Source organism: Toxorhynchites rutilus, chromosome 2, assembly GCF_029784135.1.
Source record: "Toxorhynchites rutilus septentrionalis strain SRP chromosome 2, ASM2978413v1, whole genome shotgun sequence".
In the NCBI taxonomy this organism is placed as follows: domain Eukaryota; kingdom Metazoa; phylum Arthropoda; class Insecta; order Diptera; family Culicidae; genus Toxorhynchites; species Toxorhynchites rutilus.
This window is the reverse complement of record NC_073745.1, coordinates 264,922,994-264,939,411: the sequence shown is the minus strand read 5'-3', so window position 1 is coordinate 264,939,411 and position 16,418 is coordinate 264,922,994. Positions and strand designations below refer to the sequence as shown.

Here is a 16,418-nt window from a genome sequence, read left to right as displayed (position 1 = left end):
CATTAAAACCAAGCTGCATGGGGAAAATCGGCATTGCAAATACATGAAAGCAGGGGGAGCTTTCGTTGCCACCGACATGTATTCCCTAACAGAGATTTCAAATTCAAGATATCTGGGAAAAATCAGCATATAAGTACCCTCGTGGTCGATAATTTAATAAACGACGCGCACAAATGGATAGTGCTCATTGTAACTAGCGTGGGCATTGCTGATTGCATACGTGCTGGCGAACAAGTTGGGAGCGATGAACGATTTTTTTTATTTTCGTTCCAATATGAATCTTTTGATGGATTGATTGAAGAATGTTTCAATGAACTGAATAGAACTTACGTTTGATAGAATATGAATAAAATTTAAATTTGGAACTTTTATGTTGGTTACTTCGCGAAATTCCATATCAGTGACCGATCATGCATTGTAAAACTTTTAGCAGTGTAAGTGTAAAATTGTATATGGTAGCGGTTGTGTTAAAGTGACTTGAAATATGAAACGATTTTTTTTTCTCCCAAGGAAAGTTCATGTGACGTGATGTGATGTGGGTCTGTAGTGAAAAATTATGTCTCATTTATGTGGTCTTAAAGTTAGTCAAAAAGGGCTCAGAACGTGGTTATTGGTCGACTTCAGTTTTAATCCTAGTATAATTGTTTTGCACTTGGTTTGCTTTTTGATTTTTGAACAGCCTTTGGCAGTTGAAATCGAGGAAGTCAAAATAAGGATATTAATTTGTCCTTTACATGTTCATTTCACATTATTCCAAACAAATTAATCACATACTTTGTTTTGATAGTTCCCTCGACTGTTGAGCAAACCCACACGCACTTGTTGAACTAACAAACACAATGCTGTGGTAACTTAATACGGAGGTCATTCAAACATGGCGCTTGACACGAACACTCTTCAGCATCCCACGTATACTCTTCATTTGTATGTATGTACCCAACATTGCTAGAAGTCGAGATCAAGCATGGAATCGGATATACAATGCAGCAACATTACGTTGAAAAATGCATTCACCAATGCTTGCGCCTCTCGTTGCAACTGCTGGCGGCAATGATGATCATCTTGATGATGATGATGATGATGATGATGATGATGACATTGTCGTTCACCGAGCCGAACCCGGTCGGACGGACGGAACAAAACGAATACACAACATAGGCGGAGGAGCATAAAAAAAGCGCGAGAAAAAGTACTGTAGAATGAATGTCGGAACGACGAAAGCGATGCGCGCGAATCACATGATACTGCTGCTGAGCATTATTAAGTCAGTTGGCTTGCCGCGATATTCTCCTCCCATTAGCATGACAGTGTCAGTTTGTTTTACCAGGAAATCGAAGGTGCATTCTTGGCCGTGTGACGGCGGGTGTTTGACCGGTAGTGGGATGTGATGTGCATTTTTATCGACCAACTCACGCCTTGGTTTTTTTTCGGCTATAAATTCTCGAAAACTTTATTGATGCTATTATTTTTTTGGGATTATGTATAGTCCGAACATCGCTATCAAAAATAATCTACTCTAATGCGCTAAGGCTATCTCAGTCTGAAATTTAGTGGGAAAGAGCTACGGCTACCATTTGTGACGATTAAAACACACACATAAAACCTATGATGCTGGGGACCATCCAGGAATAATAAAACACACAAGCACTCATTGCGACAGATTGCAGGAGGATGATGCATCGTCCAGATGTCTAAAGTAATCCCGCTCGAAGTCACTCATAAGACGAGACTGATCCGTTTGAAAGTTTTGCTTCTTCATCTGATCCATGGTCACAAGAAGCTTTTTGTAGTCCGACAGCACTTCGCTTCTCTGCTTTCTTAATTGCTTAATTTGTTTTTCGTACGTATGGCGTTCCTGGCGGGCTGCATCCCGGGTCTCCTAAAAACCAAAACAAGAATACAGATCAAAATCAGTTTAGCTGTTTGTTTTTGTTTCGTTTTCGCTCATTAACATCGTCATTCCAGCGATAAGCCATAAACGAATCGGTTGTTAACACACGTAACACACAGAAGAGACCTTTTCGGCGTCGTTTGCGATCGTCAGTTTGATCTTCAGGCTGTCGATGTCTTCCTGCGCTTTGAACAACTTCTTGTCCAGATGTTGATTGGTTTGGGTCAGGCAGCGAATTTCGGTCCGTGCGGTGGCCAGTTCTTTGGCGGTGTTAGTTATTCGGATTTCCTTTTCCTGGGAGGGGAGAAAAGCAGGTCACTAGTGAGATTGTCCGAGGAAGAAGCAATGCAAATAATTATCTGCTGTCGGCGGAGAAATAAAAATTGTTTTCGATATGGGACGAATTCGGGGTAATGGGTATCGTATTTTCAAATTAGCTGTAATGACGCTTGAGTTGTTTATCGGTTTGTGTTTGCAACGTTGTTCGATAATGGAGACGTGGTGCGGATGCGTTGATTAAATGCCTGATTTCGAATTTATCCTCTGATGGCAGCAATTAAACGGAGAGCATTGAAGCTGCATGTAATTGGAAAAATTTGCTGAAGTTGCCATCATGTAAGCACTGTTTCGACAAATCAATATGTGTGTGAAAAAGAAGCTTGCATGGCCGAAAGATAAGCGTCCCAAAAACGTGATGATCTTTTCCAGGTTTGTTCATCAAAGAGTAGTCAAAGGCCATATTTTCGTAAAGCAAGTAGTTTCTATGTTACGATTACGAAAGGAAATACCAAAGGGTATTTTTTATAGTAGGATAAATTGGAGTAAACCGAAGTTTTCTGATTTTTCCAGTTAAAAGCTATTTATGGCAAAATTCCCGATGGCCCTGTATATGTTTGTCATTTCTTACGTTTCGAGTCACCATATAGCTGCGGAAGTCGCGTTACTGTCAAAATAAACAACAAAACAAAATCGCTCAGTAAACAGGGAATAGTTCATGTAAAATTGTTTTGTAAATTCTGTAAAATACTTTCTGTGAGCCTGTAGAGCCTCTCGCGATCAATATCCCAATTCTTTCCAACTCTAACCATGATTCACGACATTCAGTTTAGACTCTTTTTCAAAAACTCCTTCCCTTCTTTTCCTGTCAAATTTAGAAATCCGTTCATCCAAGGATAAACACTCGCAGGCAGCGATGCCAACCTTTCTGATTTTTCTGGATTTTTGGCACGTTCCCTGATATCCTGAAAAACACTCTATTTTCCCTGATTTTACTGAAATGATCCTGATTTATCCCGATTTTTGTATTTACTTCATCAGAATAAAAATTACCGCAATAATTTTAATGGAATCTCTGCCAAAGTTTCCTTGATTGGAACTGAGAGCTGATTCGCACTTGTATAATACTTACGTTTTATTTCGTTTATTATTTATTTATTCCAAAGCAATTCGCGTAATCGAAGGTGCATTGTTGACATTTATAAAAAAATTAAGTTGGCGTGAAAGAACAATCAGATTTGCACCTTTGCACGCTCGAAAGGACATAGGAAAGACACTTAGTTTTGAATAAAATTAATTACTTGATGTTTTTTGAAGTTTCTTGCATTTGTTATATACATTTTCTCCAGTCGTGGTGATAATACCACTGCAGTAATAAAACACTGCGTTAGTGGCAATCACCGGAATTACCAAATAATCGTCAGACATTTTAACACTTGATGACAAAGTTGTTTACATTTCGACGGCTTATTTGCAAAAAACTTGTAGATCTCACGAGATTTGTAACTCTGTTCGATCTACCGAGCTCAAAGAAACAAGATTGTGTACCACAACTGTGCATATGAAACTGAATAAATGTATGTCTGTCTTCAAAAACAACCCAATATGAGCTATCCTGATTTCTTCTGATTTTTATTTTCATTCTTCCTGATTTTTGGAAAATATAGTTGGCAACCCTGCTCACAGGTATTAATTTGCTCGCCTATCAAGGTTCATAGATAATGTGTTTATACAAATTATATATAAGGCTGTCAAAAAAGTCCTGCGGTATTTTTTTTAAATTTTCATTTGTTCATAAAATTAGTTACAGTCATCTGTTTTAAGTCAAATATGCGCCGTTTTGTTCGATGACTTGTTCCCAACGAGATGCCAACTTCATAATATCCCTGTTATAGAAGCTCGCTTCCTTATTGGCAAAAAACTTGGATAGCCAATTATCACAGGCCTCTTCTTCTTCTTCTTCTTTTTGGCTTTAAGAGGGTTTAAACTTTTCAGTTCATTCGCCTCTAATATATAGGCCTCTTTTGTGGCTAACTTCTGACTACCTAGCTCGTTCGCCATGGACAAAAACAGGTGGTAGTCACTTGGTGCAAGGTCCGGACTATACGGCGGATGCAAAAGAACCTCCCATCCGAGCTCCCGGAGCTTCTGGCGCGTCACCAACGAAGTGTGTGGCCTGGCGTTGTCCTGATGGAAGACAATGCGGCCTCTGTTTATCAAAGATGGCCTCTTCTTCATGAGTGCTACCTTCAAGCGGTCCAGTTGTTGGCAGTACAGGTCCGAATTGAGCGTTTGGCCATAGGGAAGCAGCTCATAATAGATTATTCCTTGAGGGCTTGGCCAGCGTCTGAGCCGCTTCAGCGGGCTTCGACCACGACCGTTTGCGCTTCACGTTGTCGTAAGTGACCCACTTTTCATCGCCAGTCACCATCCGCTTCAGAAACGGGTCGATTTTGTTGCGATTCAGCAGCGATTCACATGCGTCGATACGGTCAAAGATGTTTTTTTGCGTCAACGTGTGTGGCACCCATACATCGAGCTTCTTTGTGAATCCAAGCTTCTTCAAATGGTTAATAACGGTTTGATGACTTATCCCCAGCTCTTGGCCGATGCTACGGCTGCTACTATGCCGGTCTTTCTCGGCTAATTCAGCGATTTTGTCGCAATTTTCGACGACAGGCCTTCCGGAGCGTGGCGCATCTTCGACGACCTCTACACCAGAACGAAAACGTTGAAACCATCGTTGTGCGGTGGAAATGGAAACTGTATCGGGTCCATAAACTGCACAAATTTTATTGGCAGATTGAGATACATTTTTGCCTTTGTCATAGTAGTACTGTAAAATATGTCGGATTTTCTCTTTATTTTGCTCCATATTTGCGACACTATAACTCACGAACGACTTAACCAAACGAAACACTGTCAAGGACTATATTATAGCGCGCAAAAATACCTTTCCAACAAGCTATAGTATGACTCGATACAATGAATACAACTAGAACTACGCGCTTACAACGGCACCTCGCGGAAATACCGCAGGACTTTTTTGACAGCCTAATACATGCATATAGATTTCAAACTTTTCTTGATAAATCGTTGATTAGGTGAACAAACATTACTCCCAATATATACAATCCATAATAACAAAACGTCTAAGTGATGAAACCATATGCTCGAGAAAAATTATTAATGAAACCGAAAGATATATGAAACTTATTCCTTTTTGTTATGTTTTTTAATATTTTGGCACTGAGAAAAGAGTATCGGTTGATCAAATTAAAAAATGTTTGTTGTTTTTCTCAAAATAAAAAAAAATAAAATTCTCATCTGAAATCACTGATCATACCAAGAAAAGCTGGCTGAAGTCTCTTCAGTCTACCAAATAAAACATTTCAATTAAACTCGTGTACTGGAATAGGATATTTTGCTCGTCTCGACAGTGACTGAAGCCGAGACGAGACGAGACGAATTGCTCGTTTCGTTTTCTGGAATAGGGCCCATAAAACTGCGTAAAGCCTGATCTTGAGAATCCAAGATGGCGACCACTACAAAATGGCGGATTACATATTTTCTCAAAACATTATCAATATGGGTTATTTCAAAACCCCATCAATACGGGTATCAAATGAAAGGGCTTGACTAGTAAAACACAGTTATTTATGAAAATCCAAAGTGGCTGCCACCACAACAAAAAATGTAGATTGGGATATGTGTATCAAATTTATGGACTTGACTTGGAGAGCACACTACATTACGAACAACATAAATCCTAAACATCATATGCATCTTATGTATTTTTCATCGATAGCTTTTTCTCATTTTTCATTTTTCCACATTTTCCTAAATATTGAAGCGCTGCTCAGCAAGCACGTGCCCCATCGATACAAATATGTAGATGGTAGTCGTGAGGAGACAAATCTGGTGAGTAAGACGAATGTGAAAGAACTTTCAAACTGTATGAATCAATCGTTTCCTTGTTTTGTCTTGCAGTGCAATGCAGTGCGATGGAGCATTATGATCTCAAACACTTTTAGTTTTAATTTTTTGCCGCCTTGGTCGTTTGTCTTCATAAAAAAATAGCCTCAGCCCAGTGTTATTGAAATTAGTAATTTTGAAGAGCCCAAACAATTGCAGAAATTTTCAAACTGCCGAGATTCACTCTGAGTCGAAATATTTTCATGCATCATACCTTCAACAGTTTATCCAGCTCCAAATTACGCTCTTCGAATTTCTTCACTGTGCGCTCCAGAGCAGCGTTCTTAGTAAGGAGCTGTTCTTTAAAATTTTCCATTTGTTTCAATCTGTCGAGTGCCAAACCCAAATCCTTCACATTGGCTTCATTGCTTTTCTGAACCGATTCCAGCTCCGTTTGAATGATGGCAACTTTTGATTTGAGAAACCTGAAATTATAACAAAATGTTTAACAAAAAATCAAAAGTAAACCAACAACAACCACGTGCTCACTTGATTAACCCCTCCGAGCTGATGTTCTTCTTCTCCAGAACCTTCGGGACAACGTCGGCCATGTTCTTGTTCACATTTTTAGCCGAGCCACTTTGCCTAGCAACCACCTTATTGTTGATCTTCTTCTCGCCGCCGACCTTCACAAGCCGCAGTTGATCGTCCTTAGAACCAACCGATGCAACATTGGAATCTTTTTCACTATCCACAATCGATGGCTCCTCTAGCAGCGAGTGGGAACGATCATTGAACTCAGTTTCTGCATCCGATGGTGGTGTCATCCGATCGCAATCATTTTCCTTATTTCCCCCGTCGATTGAAGTGCTGCAAGAATCCATCACCACCACCAGCGGCTGGTTGTTCAACTTGCGAATATTGCTCTTCATGCGCCTTTTGGTGTTCATCCAGCTGGCATTCTCGTTCAGCTCGAACAAGCCCCTGGACTTGGCATTGATTTCCTCGTTCATCCGGAACAGGACACGCTCGCGTTCCACCAGTACTGCATCCATTTTGATATAATCCTTGATCAGTGGCAAACTCCGCGCTCTGGACTGGAATGCGACACCCTCACCTTTAAAGTTCAATGGCTCAACGGTAAATGACGACGAAGGTGGCCAACCCGTGGCGTGCATCGCACATTCCTTGCAAACTACATACCTTCTAATCGGTTCGCATGGTTACTCACTGTTTGGCGGTTGTGAATTGATTCCAGGGGGTGGGTAATGTTTCGTTGTCGCTATCAACATGCTTTCGACAAGGGTTGAGCAGCAGCAGCAAGGGCAATTTGTCTTATTATCGAGTTTATGTTCTGTCTTTCCTCACACTGTGTTATACATTATTACGGATGTGTTATTCTGCTGTTTGTTTAAGGCGAGATGAATCTAATTTATTGAACAACCATGTAGATTAAAACAAAGTTATAAAATAACTGGACATTATAGAAAAAATATCTCTTCGCAACGAATCGGTGAAATAAAACACACGATCCCAAATAACTTTTTGTATAAAAAATAAGACAACATTGTAATATCAATTCAATATACAACTAGTACAATACGAGTGGATTGAGACACAAATCTCAATGCACTGGAAAAAAACCATGTATTGGAGTTCCAACGAATGTAGATTAGTTAATGGCCTGAAAAGGCTACTCACGCAACTTGATGTGCTTTGGTTCGTAAAAACGGTTCGAAAAAAAAAACATTTAAGAAGCGATACAAGAAATGTGGCTTAAATAACGGATTTCACGAATGTAATCCTTGTCAACATTTAAATTAAGAATATTTTCAAAAAATAATTATAAAATAAATATGAGATTGTAGATGTTCAATAAAAAAAAAATACAGACATAAAAAATTAAGTAAATTCATAGTTATTTTTGTAAGGTTGTAACTTCGAAGGAAATGTCTGTATGGAACTGGAATCTGATTCTCTTGTAGTGCTCTACATGTTGGTCTAATAATCCTGATCTTCTCTTTAATAATAACGTTTTTCTTAGGTTGGTTATTGAACCACTGATTAATAAAAACTATTTAACTTGTTTGAAACATGTTAACATAATCAGTAATAGAGACCGTAGTAGTAGCCAGAATGTGTCAGATAGGACCAATAATTAATCTACTGTAAAAGATTGTCCATATCAGACACCTTCTTATTATTATTTTTTTCAGTCTTTGACATTTTACAACCCATTAATGCTGTAACAGTTCAAGATTGTCTAATTTACAAGATCTGACATTTAAATACAGGGGAAGGTCAAGAAAGACGGACAGGATGGGAAAGATGGCCACCCCTGTATGATTAATAAATTCCTTTTTTATTTTTACCTAGATGACCCGGCAAACTTCGTCCCGCCCAAAATTTGTTTTTTGTTATCAATACCTTCAAACGTTCACGTTTTCTTATTAAGCGCAAATTCACAAGTCAAATCGCAGAACTGTTCATTGATTGATCTTCTAATCGACCCCGTTGAGTTTACCTTTTACTATAAAATTCCTAGTACTTTTACCAAAACTCATCATTATAATATCAGATTATTTTCAGACACAATTATCGTTCAAGATTTTTCAACCACTTGCAAATAACATGTTTCTCCGTTATATGGAATAAATGTTTGATACAGAAAATATGATAGAATAAAGACGTTGGGCGCCAATGTTACGGGGGGTCCCGTGTGGGCCTGCCAAAATCGCCGACTTTTGCGCCAGAGGACCGAGGTCTTCTGTCGGGATTCGGATGAATGGATGCCCGGACTAGCGCGTACCGTAGGCCTCACCACAGTATCCTCCTTCAATTTGCTTTTCCCACACTTCAGAAAAATATTCACTAAACGATTCGAAAAATTTCTTTCCTCCAACTCTAAACCGATCTTTTCTTTCTTACCAAAAGAAAAATTAATTTTACCAATTTTAAACTGTTTAATGGAAAAACTACCAAAACGTTTCCAGAAATTTTCTCCAATGTTTTGTTTCTTATTTTCGTCAAAAACCTAACTCCTAATACTCAACAATTCTCCGATTGTGACGTCACTCTGTTATGTGTTGTTACCTAAACTCTAGTATTTCTACTGGTACAATGTGGTGTCCCTACTAATTTGTTTGGTGTTCTGTGTAACGGTGGCGGTGGTCCGTGCTATCACGTATTGGTTTTTCAGGGTACTCACGGATTTTGAAGTTCTATACCGGTATGGACTTGCAGCAACGGTGGGGCATCCAAAAGGTGGAGCAGCGTGGTGATCTCACCGCTCAGACACCAAACCTCGCACCAACGTGAGTTTCGGTAAATCACGCTGGCGTTGGTAGACTTTCCATTCTGAGCCGCCGAGCGAAACAGTTCAAAAAAGTGAAAGTATAGTGATTAGATTTTTTTTATTGAGAAATTTTCGGAGTGATTCGAATAAAGTAGGATAAGAAAATCGTGAGTTGTGCCTTAGAGAGAGGGGAGGAGTGTCTATTCACCATAGAAACGTTTCGTGCCTCCTGAAATCTTCACATGCCAAATGTGGCATTTTCTTGATTTGTTTTCGATTTATGCAAAAATTTGTCTTTCATTTGTATGGCAGCTTCCCCTAAGAGAGGGGGGTGGAGAGTCTAACCACCGTGAAAATATTTATTGCGCCCTAAAACCTTCATATACCTAATTTGGTTTCGTTTGCTTGATTAATTCTCGAGTAATTTAGAAATTTGTGTTTCATTTGTATGGCAGAACCTCCCTTCCCTTCTTAGAGAAGGGGGTGAAGCGTCTTTCCACCGTGAAAACATTCATTGCGCCCTAAAACCTTCATATACCTAATTTGGTTTCGTTTGCTTGATTAATTCTCGAGTAATGCAGAAATTTGTGTTTCATTTGTATGACAGCCCCCCTTAGAGAGGGGGCTGGAGTGTCTAACCACCATAGAAACATTGTTTGCACCCTACATATGCCTAATTCGGCTTCATTTGCTTGATTAATTCTCGAGTAATGTAGAAATTTGTGTTTCATTTGTATCGCACTCATCCAGGTACAAAGTGCAACCCCATCGACAAACACGGAGAACTCAATCGTCAGCAAAATCGCCAGCGAATCAATACAGTCCGCCGCATCATCGAATTCTATCGGTGACCTAGATAATATCGCGATGTCAACAACCCAGCCTCGCGCGCATGCAGCCAGCGGAGTAAGCATTGTACATCCGGCCAACAACGGAACCTCATTTAATTTGTGAATTAATAAAATCATTCTTGTTTCAACGACCGAATTGTAACCACGCGTTTCTTTTTAAAAACCCGCTTGAGAAATTCCCGGTCTTTTTTTATATATATATATACTAGCTGACCCGGCAAACGTTGTTCTGCCATATAAATTACTTCTAGTGAATATTTTGACTGTTGAATAAAAATTACTAATGTATTGCAATACATGTGTGTTCAAATGTTTCATCGATCTATAAAATTAATTGATTATGATCGATGAAGGATAGTTTCCACGTGGATATCGAGCAGATACGTGAAAATTTGACAGTGTATTGCATTGGACCGTGGGAACTTCCCGAACCTGAGTGTGATGTGGAGATGGAGATGAGATCTATTGTGTACAGAGAAATGGACCGGATCGATCGGATCTCAGGTTTCGTCTTTTGCATTCAGAAATCTGATCATTCGTGCTATGAAATGTAGCAACCTTGCCTCGGCGCAAAATAAACTTCAAAATTCATGGTATTCGTGGAACAATTTAATCTGTATCAGATTAGCATACACGAAAATAATTTTAAATTGCTTAAATTTGGATGAAAATCATTACTCAATGTTGTTTAAATACTTAGAAAACAGTCCGAACTTAACGATTCTTCTATAAATCTTGTATACATTCAGCAACATGTTGGACGAAATACGTGTAATTTTGTAATAGAGCTCATTAAAGACTGCATTTCTTTTGTTTGAACACACGTGCTGTCGTTTGAACAAAGGCTGTGTAGGTGTTACTCATGATAGCGTCTCGCTATCATTCCTCGAACCGCTTCTGTTGATTGTCTCATAGGAATCGCAGTCGTTCGCTCTCTACCTTTGCGAATATGTTGACCATGGATTATTGGACCAGCTCAAGACATCCTAGAATGATGTTGTCCTGACTGCGCCAATTCGTCAAACGACACACATAAGAATCCATCGAGGGCACTCTTTTGTTTGTTTCGTCTCCTCCAACCACATAATATTAAAATATTAATTCAAAATGAGTAATGATGTTCCTAATACTTAAAGTTACTGTGGCGCATTGGATCTACACACGTGCTCTTCGATCGGTTTTTTATCAGGATTGACGACAATAGCGTGACTGTTATTTTGCATTCCGAGCATATGTGTGATTAGAATAATTTCAACAATTCATTGTGCTCATCTAAAAAGGCTTCCAGCTCGCCGGCGGTATTCCTAGTTTTAGTCGAATTGAGGTTACTTGCGAATGTGTAGGGTGAAATTCGATGAAGAGGACGAAGTGCCATCTGGCATTAAACAACGTAAATAAATTCGTCCTGTTTAAAAAACGAACGACGAATCAATTATTTAGTATCGTTTATATAAAAAACATATATCGCGATAAAAAAAGGAGATTAGGGTGAAAATTGGTTATATATGGTTATAACTTTTTTTCAAGCCCAATTTATGCAAAAAAAATACGAAAACAAATTTATTCTGTTTTCATTTCCATGGGACCACCCTAATCGGTATCAAATATAAAGTAATAGGTATCCTAGCGGTATCATATATAGTTTACGACCTATTCTCATGCCTACCAAGTTTTTTGAGTATAATATCATTAAAATCGGTAGAGCCGTTTCGGAGGAGTTTCAAGTTAGTTTTTTTTTCTTCTTCTTCTTCTTCTTCTTCTTCAATGGCACTAACGTTCCTAGAGGAACTTCGCCGTCTCAACGTAGTATTACTTGCGTCATTTTTATTAGTACTTAGTTAAGATTTCTATGCCGAATAACACGCCTTGAATGCATTCTGAGTGGCAAGCTCTAGAATACGCGTGATCACAGTGCAAGTCGGAGGAAATTTCTTTGACGAAAAATTCCCCCGACCAGAACGGGAATCGAACCCGAACACCCGGCATGTTAGTTATGACGCTAACCACTCGGCCACGGGTGCACAATAGTTTTTTTTCTATATATATATAAACTACGTCCCGAGGGTTTTCGAAGGGTTTTTTAAAAAAGAACACGCGATGTAATCACTACTTGGTTGGAACAAGAACTGACTCTAATTTATTTTTCACACATTTATATATGGGTAGCTAATCTAAATGGAACTTATTGATAAAGCACTTTCTGGGATTCCTAGGTGTTATGTTCGGCTCGCCGTCGCTCGTGTATGTCGAGTCTGTATTCTTGGTGCCGGTGCTGGTTCTGGCGTCGGGTTACGGAGTGCAGAATTGTGTGTCTGTTGACTTGTTGCCTGATTCTAACGATGCCAATGATGTCGCTATCTGTTGTTGTTGTTGTTGTATTTGCTCGAGCCTTTGCGATATGTGTTGTTCCTGGGATTTAGGGTTGAAGTCGGTTGCCTCGGTAACTGGTCTCTCCCTAAGTGAGGATCGTCCCGATCCGTTTGCTCTATTCTTGAAGTAAATTTTGATGATCATGAGAACAATGAAAAGAGAAGTAATGCTGGTTAATGAGAATCCGCCGAATAAGGTCCAAACTTTCAGATTCAAGCTATGTTGTTGTAAGTAAACATGTTCCAATTCCTTCCGGTTTTTTGATGTTTCATTACCAATTGTTGATATGTCGAAATAGTGATGTTTGTTCCAGGTCGTTCTGACGTTATGGAGTGCCCCGTGGATGACGTCCATTTCGTGTACTACTTCGTTGTTCTGGAATGATTGGTTGTTCAAGTTGATAGTACAATTTGAAAATGTTATTAAGAAATTTCCAACTAAAGTGCGATCATCTGGTCCGCAGTTGCTTCGTAGGAGGTTGTCTTTTGCGTTTTGAATCAAGAGCGTACCTTCGGTGATTAACTCTTGAGTTGTTCTGTCATAGAACGTAGAGTTGCACTCGGATTTCTTACCAAAAATCAGTGGGTAAATGCAAGCGTCGTTTATTGCTTTCAAATATGCTGCTTTCTGAACGAACTGCTGCGGATTGCTAGTAGCGTAAAGGGTGTTTCCGATTTTGACGACATGCTCCGGATAGTTGTTGATGATTTGGTTCCTGTGTACTAAGGGGTGCAGCTGAATAACGGAGGATGTCTTGTTGTCCAGTCGGGGAACATGAAGGATGTACAGAAGGGTCCCTTGGCTTACTGCAAATTTGGGAATTACATGTTGAAAGGCGTCGTCTGGGAGGTCTATTGTCACGCCTTGATTTTGTAATAATGACTTTATAAAAGAGATTTCTTGAATCGAAAGTATTTTATTTGTTGATATTGACGTCTTAGATAGGATGATGGCCTCTTGAATGTCTTCTAATAGTTTATTGATGATATCGATATTAATTATCGTGATTATTGATGTGATCTCGTTGGTTAATAATTCATTCGTTTTCATTTTCTCGATGATTCTGTTGATGGTCCCCGTCAGGTATGAAATCCTTTCGTTGATATGATTGTTTACTTCAAACTGTTGGTTGTTCTGTGTGATTAACTCATTGAGCGTGGAGTTTATAATGCGGAGGTCCTGCGCGTCCGGCGACCCTGCGATCCATTTCCATGTTGCACCCAGCGTATCCCATCTTCTAAGTCGGTGATGTTGGAGTGGTTTTATTTGGAGGAAATTGTTATAAAGTTTCTTCACTTTTAGTTTAACTACATCTCCTAATGGATTTCTAATATCTACTTTATCATAAAAGGAAGTGGATTTATGGGATGTATGATTTTTAAGGTTCCTGTTTGGATTTTACAATTTCCTACGTTTAGTAGTAACAAGGGGTCTTCGTTGAGATTTCTCATCGAAAGAAAGGATGCTGTTGTCGGAATAGGGATCGTAGTGAATATCAGGAAAAGGATGCATTTGGGGGAAATAGTGTCTCCTGATGACTTCAGCATGATTTTCCTCTGCGCCTCGGTGAGCTCTTCCATGGACCTCTTCGATCAGGGCGTTCTGTTCCTCAAGTGTTCTGACGTCCTGATATCAACTAGTAAGCCGCTAGTGATTCCGATGATGGAAACGCCGGATCTTTCCAAGGCGCCAACGAGTTTCACTCACTTGTTTTGGTATCCCACCAAAACGGACACCGGACGAACACGCACACAATATTCTTCTCAAACCGCTTGATATTCACTCAAGGATGGTATCTGGACGAACACGCGCACAATATTCTTCACGAATCACTTGATGTACCGTCAAGGATGGTATCCAGAGTTCACTCGCGACAGCCCTGTACTTGATCCGCGCCGACTGCGCCAATTACGTCCCGAGGGTTTTCGAAGGGTTTTTTTTAAAAAAGAACACGCGATGTAATCACTACTTGGTTGGAACAAGAACTGACTCTAATTTATTTTTCACACTTTTATATATGGGTAGCTAATCTAAATGGAACTTATTGTTAAAGCACTTTCTGGGATTCCTAGGTGTTATGTTCGGCTCGCCGTCGCTCGTGTATGTCGAGTCTGCATTCTTGGTGCCGGTGCTGGTTCTGGCGTCGGGTTACGGAGTGCAGAATTGTGTGTCTGTTGACTTGTTGCCTGATTCTAACGATGCCAATGATGTCGCTATCTGTTGTTGTTGTTGTTGTTGTATTTGCTCGAGCCTTTGCGATATGTGTTGTTCCTGGGATTTAGGGTTGAAGTCGGTTGCCTCGGATTTTTGTCTGCTCATTGTTCTCATTGTTATCGAGTAATTTTTTGAGGTATTTTCCGTTACGTGAGTGTTTTACATTACTTCTAGTTTATCGAATCAGCGGTGAGTTTTTTTTTTCATGTTAATGATGAAAAAATACTTATCAAGTCGGGTAAGATGGACACTTCATCGAAGGGAAGTGATCACCATAGCTGGGATCACTTTCTACAGTTTTCAGTCAGCAGTAGATACAAGAGCTAGTGCGACATCTCCTCCATCTAGATTCTATGGGAAGTCCATGACGGACGTCAGAAAATTGGCTTTCGAACTGAAAAAAACGGACTGATGTATTCGTTTAATAAACCAACTCAGATGGCTGAAATAAATAATCTAAGATGGCTGGTTTAGCAGTGATCCGAATCAGCCATTCCGGAAGTCGGTAGCTATTTTAGACTTGACTTGAAGCTTGAATATAACTTTTCAATAAGTGTCCATCTTTCCCTTCAAGTGTCCGACACATTTATTTTGCTGAATTTTTGCCTCAAACACAAATTTTATTTTGAAAATCAATTTGTGGTGAGATAGCTGTATTTTTTTTGTCAAATTCACAAAAAAAAGAACTAACTTGTACTTAAGGTGTCCGTCTGTTAACCCTTTGCGGTCGGAATTAATTTCCCTTGAAATAGATCCTCTTATCTTTCCACGCTAATAATACGAGGGTCGTTCAAAAAATATGTTTCAGTGCCTCAGAAATCGCGGAAAAATAAAGTTGATTTTTTTGTTTGAGTTGAAGGTGATTTTCGAAATCTACGTTTGATTTTCTATTTTTCTACATAATCGCCGCAACATTCGAGGAATTTTTCATAGCGTGGCACAAGTTTTTCTATTCCGAGCGCGAAGTGCGTAGCTTCCAACATTTTGAAGTACGATGTAACTGCGTCACGAATTTCTTTAGTGTTATCGAATCGTTGACCGCCGAACGTAGAAAAATAGAAAATAAAACGTAGATTACGAAAATCATCTTGTTTTTTGTCCTAACTTTTTTTTCTACGATTTCTGAGGCACTGAAACTTATTTTTTTAACGACCCTCGTATTTTGTTTATACTGGGCACCGTTACCTATTGTTCATAGAAACTTAGTTACATTCGTAAAAAAGATCACTAGACGTAAAAAATCGTTTAGAAAAAAACTTGGACTATTAAATTATTGTACTAAAAATCATTGGACGTTAAATAAAAAAGAACATTGAACCATTCAAAAGCAAACACGTAGCAGTAATTTTTACTCATGTTCTGAAAAATATGAATGCCCTTAGTTGTTCTAATCAGAAACATGGGATATTTTCTCGATTCACTGGAATAAAATAAACGACTTAGAAAGTTTATACTTAACGAAATCACTTCATCACTTATAAATCGCAACCAAATCTAAGAAAATATCGCACTTGAATCGAAGTGAACTTAGTTTGTTTGTTTACCTTTACGTCATTATTCTTTACTGCGATTTGACAATTCGACTTCTCTAAATAAATTGGATTTT

The 16,418-nt window shown here is 39.1% G+C and overlaps 2 protein-coding genes across 2 annotated transcripts; both read right to left on the bottom strand.

Moving 5' to 3' along the window:
• Positions 1-1,463: 1,463 nt before the first annotated feature.
• LOC129769910 (uncharacterized) lies at positions 1,464-7,257 on the bottom strand. Its single transcript, XM_055772445.1, has 4 exons — positions 6,632-7,257; positions 6,357-6,567; positions 2,018-2,185; positions 1,464-1,879 (listed from the first exon to the last, which is right to left on the bottom strand). The coding sequence occupies exons 1-4, from the start codon at positions 7,135-7,137 to the stop codon at positions 1,649-1,651; spliced, it is 1,116 nt and encodes a 371-aa protein (XP_055628420.1). The 5' UTR covers positions 7,138-7,257; the 3' UTR covers positions 1,464-1,648.
• Positions 7,258-12,496: 5,239 nt separating this feature from the next.
• On the bottom strand, positions 12,497-14,917 carry LOC129766864 (uncharacterized). Its single transcript, XM_055767465.1, has 4 exons — positions 14,796-14,917; positions 13,171-13,985; positions 12,874-13,107; positions 12,497-12,718 (listed from the first exon to the last, which is right to left on the bottom strand). Exons 1-4 carry the CDS (start codon positions 14,915-14,917, stop codon positions 12,714-12,716), a joined length of 1,176 nt encoding a protein of 391 aa, XP_055623440.1. The 3' UTR covers positions 12,497-12,713.
• Between the last annotated feature and the right edge of the window lie 1,501 nt (positions 14,918-16,418).

What these genes read in the sequence shown, in the direction of transcription:
- LOC129769910 (XM_055772445.1), bottom strand. Translation starts at nt 7,137, where the DNA reads ATGGATGCAGTACTGGTGGAACGCGAGCGTGTCCTGTTCCGGATGAAC. An exon ending in AGCTCGGAGGGGTTAATCAA is followed by an intron (nt 6,568 to 6,631) that starts GTGAGCACGTGG and finishes TTATAATTTCAG; the next exon opens with GTTTCTCAAATCAAAAGTTG. An exon ending in TCGCAAACGACGCCGAAAAG is followed by an intron (nt 1,880 to 2,017) that starts GTCTCTTCTGTG and finishes TTTGGTTTTTAG; the next exon opens with GAGACCCGGGATGCAGCCCG.
- LOC129766864 (XM_055767465.1), bottom strand. Translation starts at nt 14,917, where the DNA reads ATGAGCAGACAAAAATCCGAGGCAACCGACTTCAACCCTAAATCCCAG. An exon ending in ATAGCGACATCATTGGCATC is followed by an intron (nt 13,986 to 14,795) that starts GTTAGAATCAGG and finishes AAATCCAAACAG; the next exon opens with GAACCTTAAAAATCATACAT. An exon ending in CATTTACCCACTGATTTTTG is followed by an intron (nt 13,108 to 13,170) that starts GTAAGAAATCCG and finishes TAATCACCGAAG; the next exon opens with GTACGCTCTTGATTCAAAAC.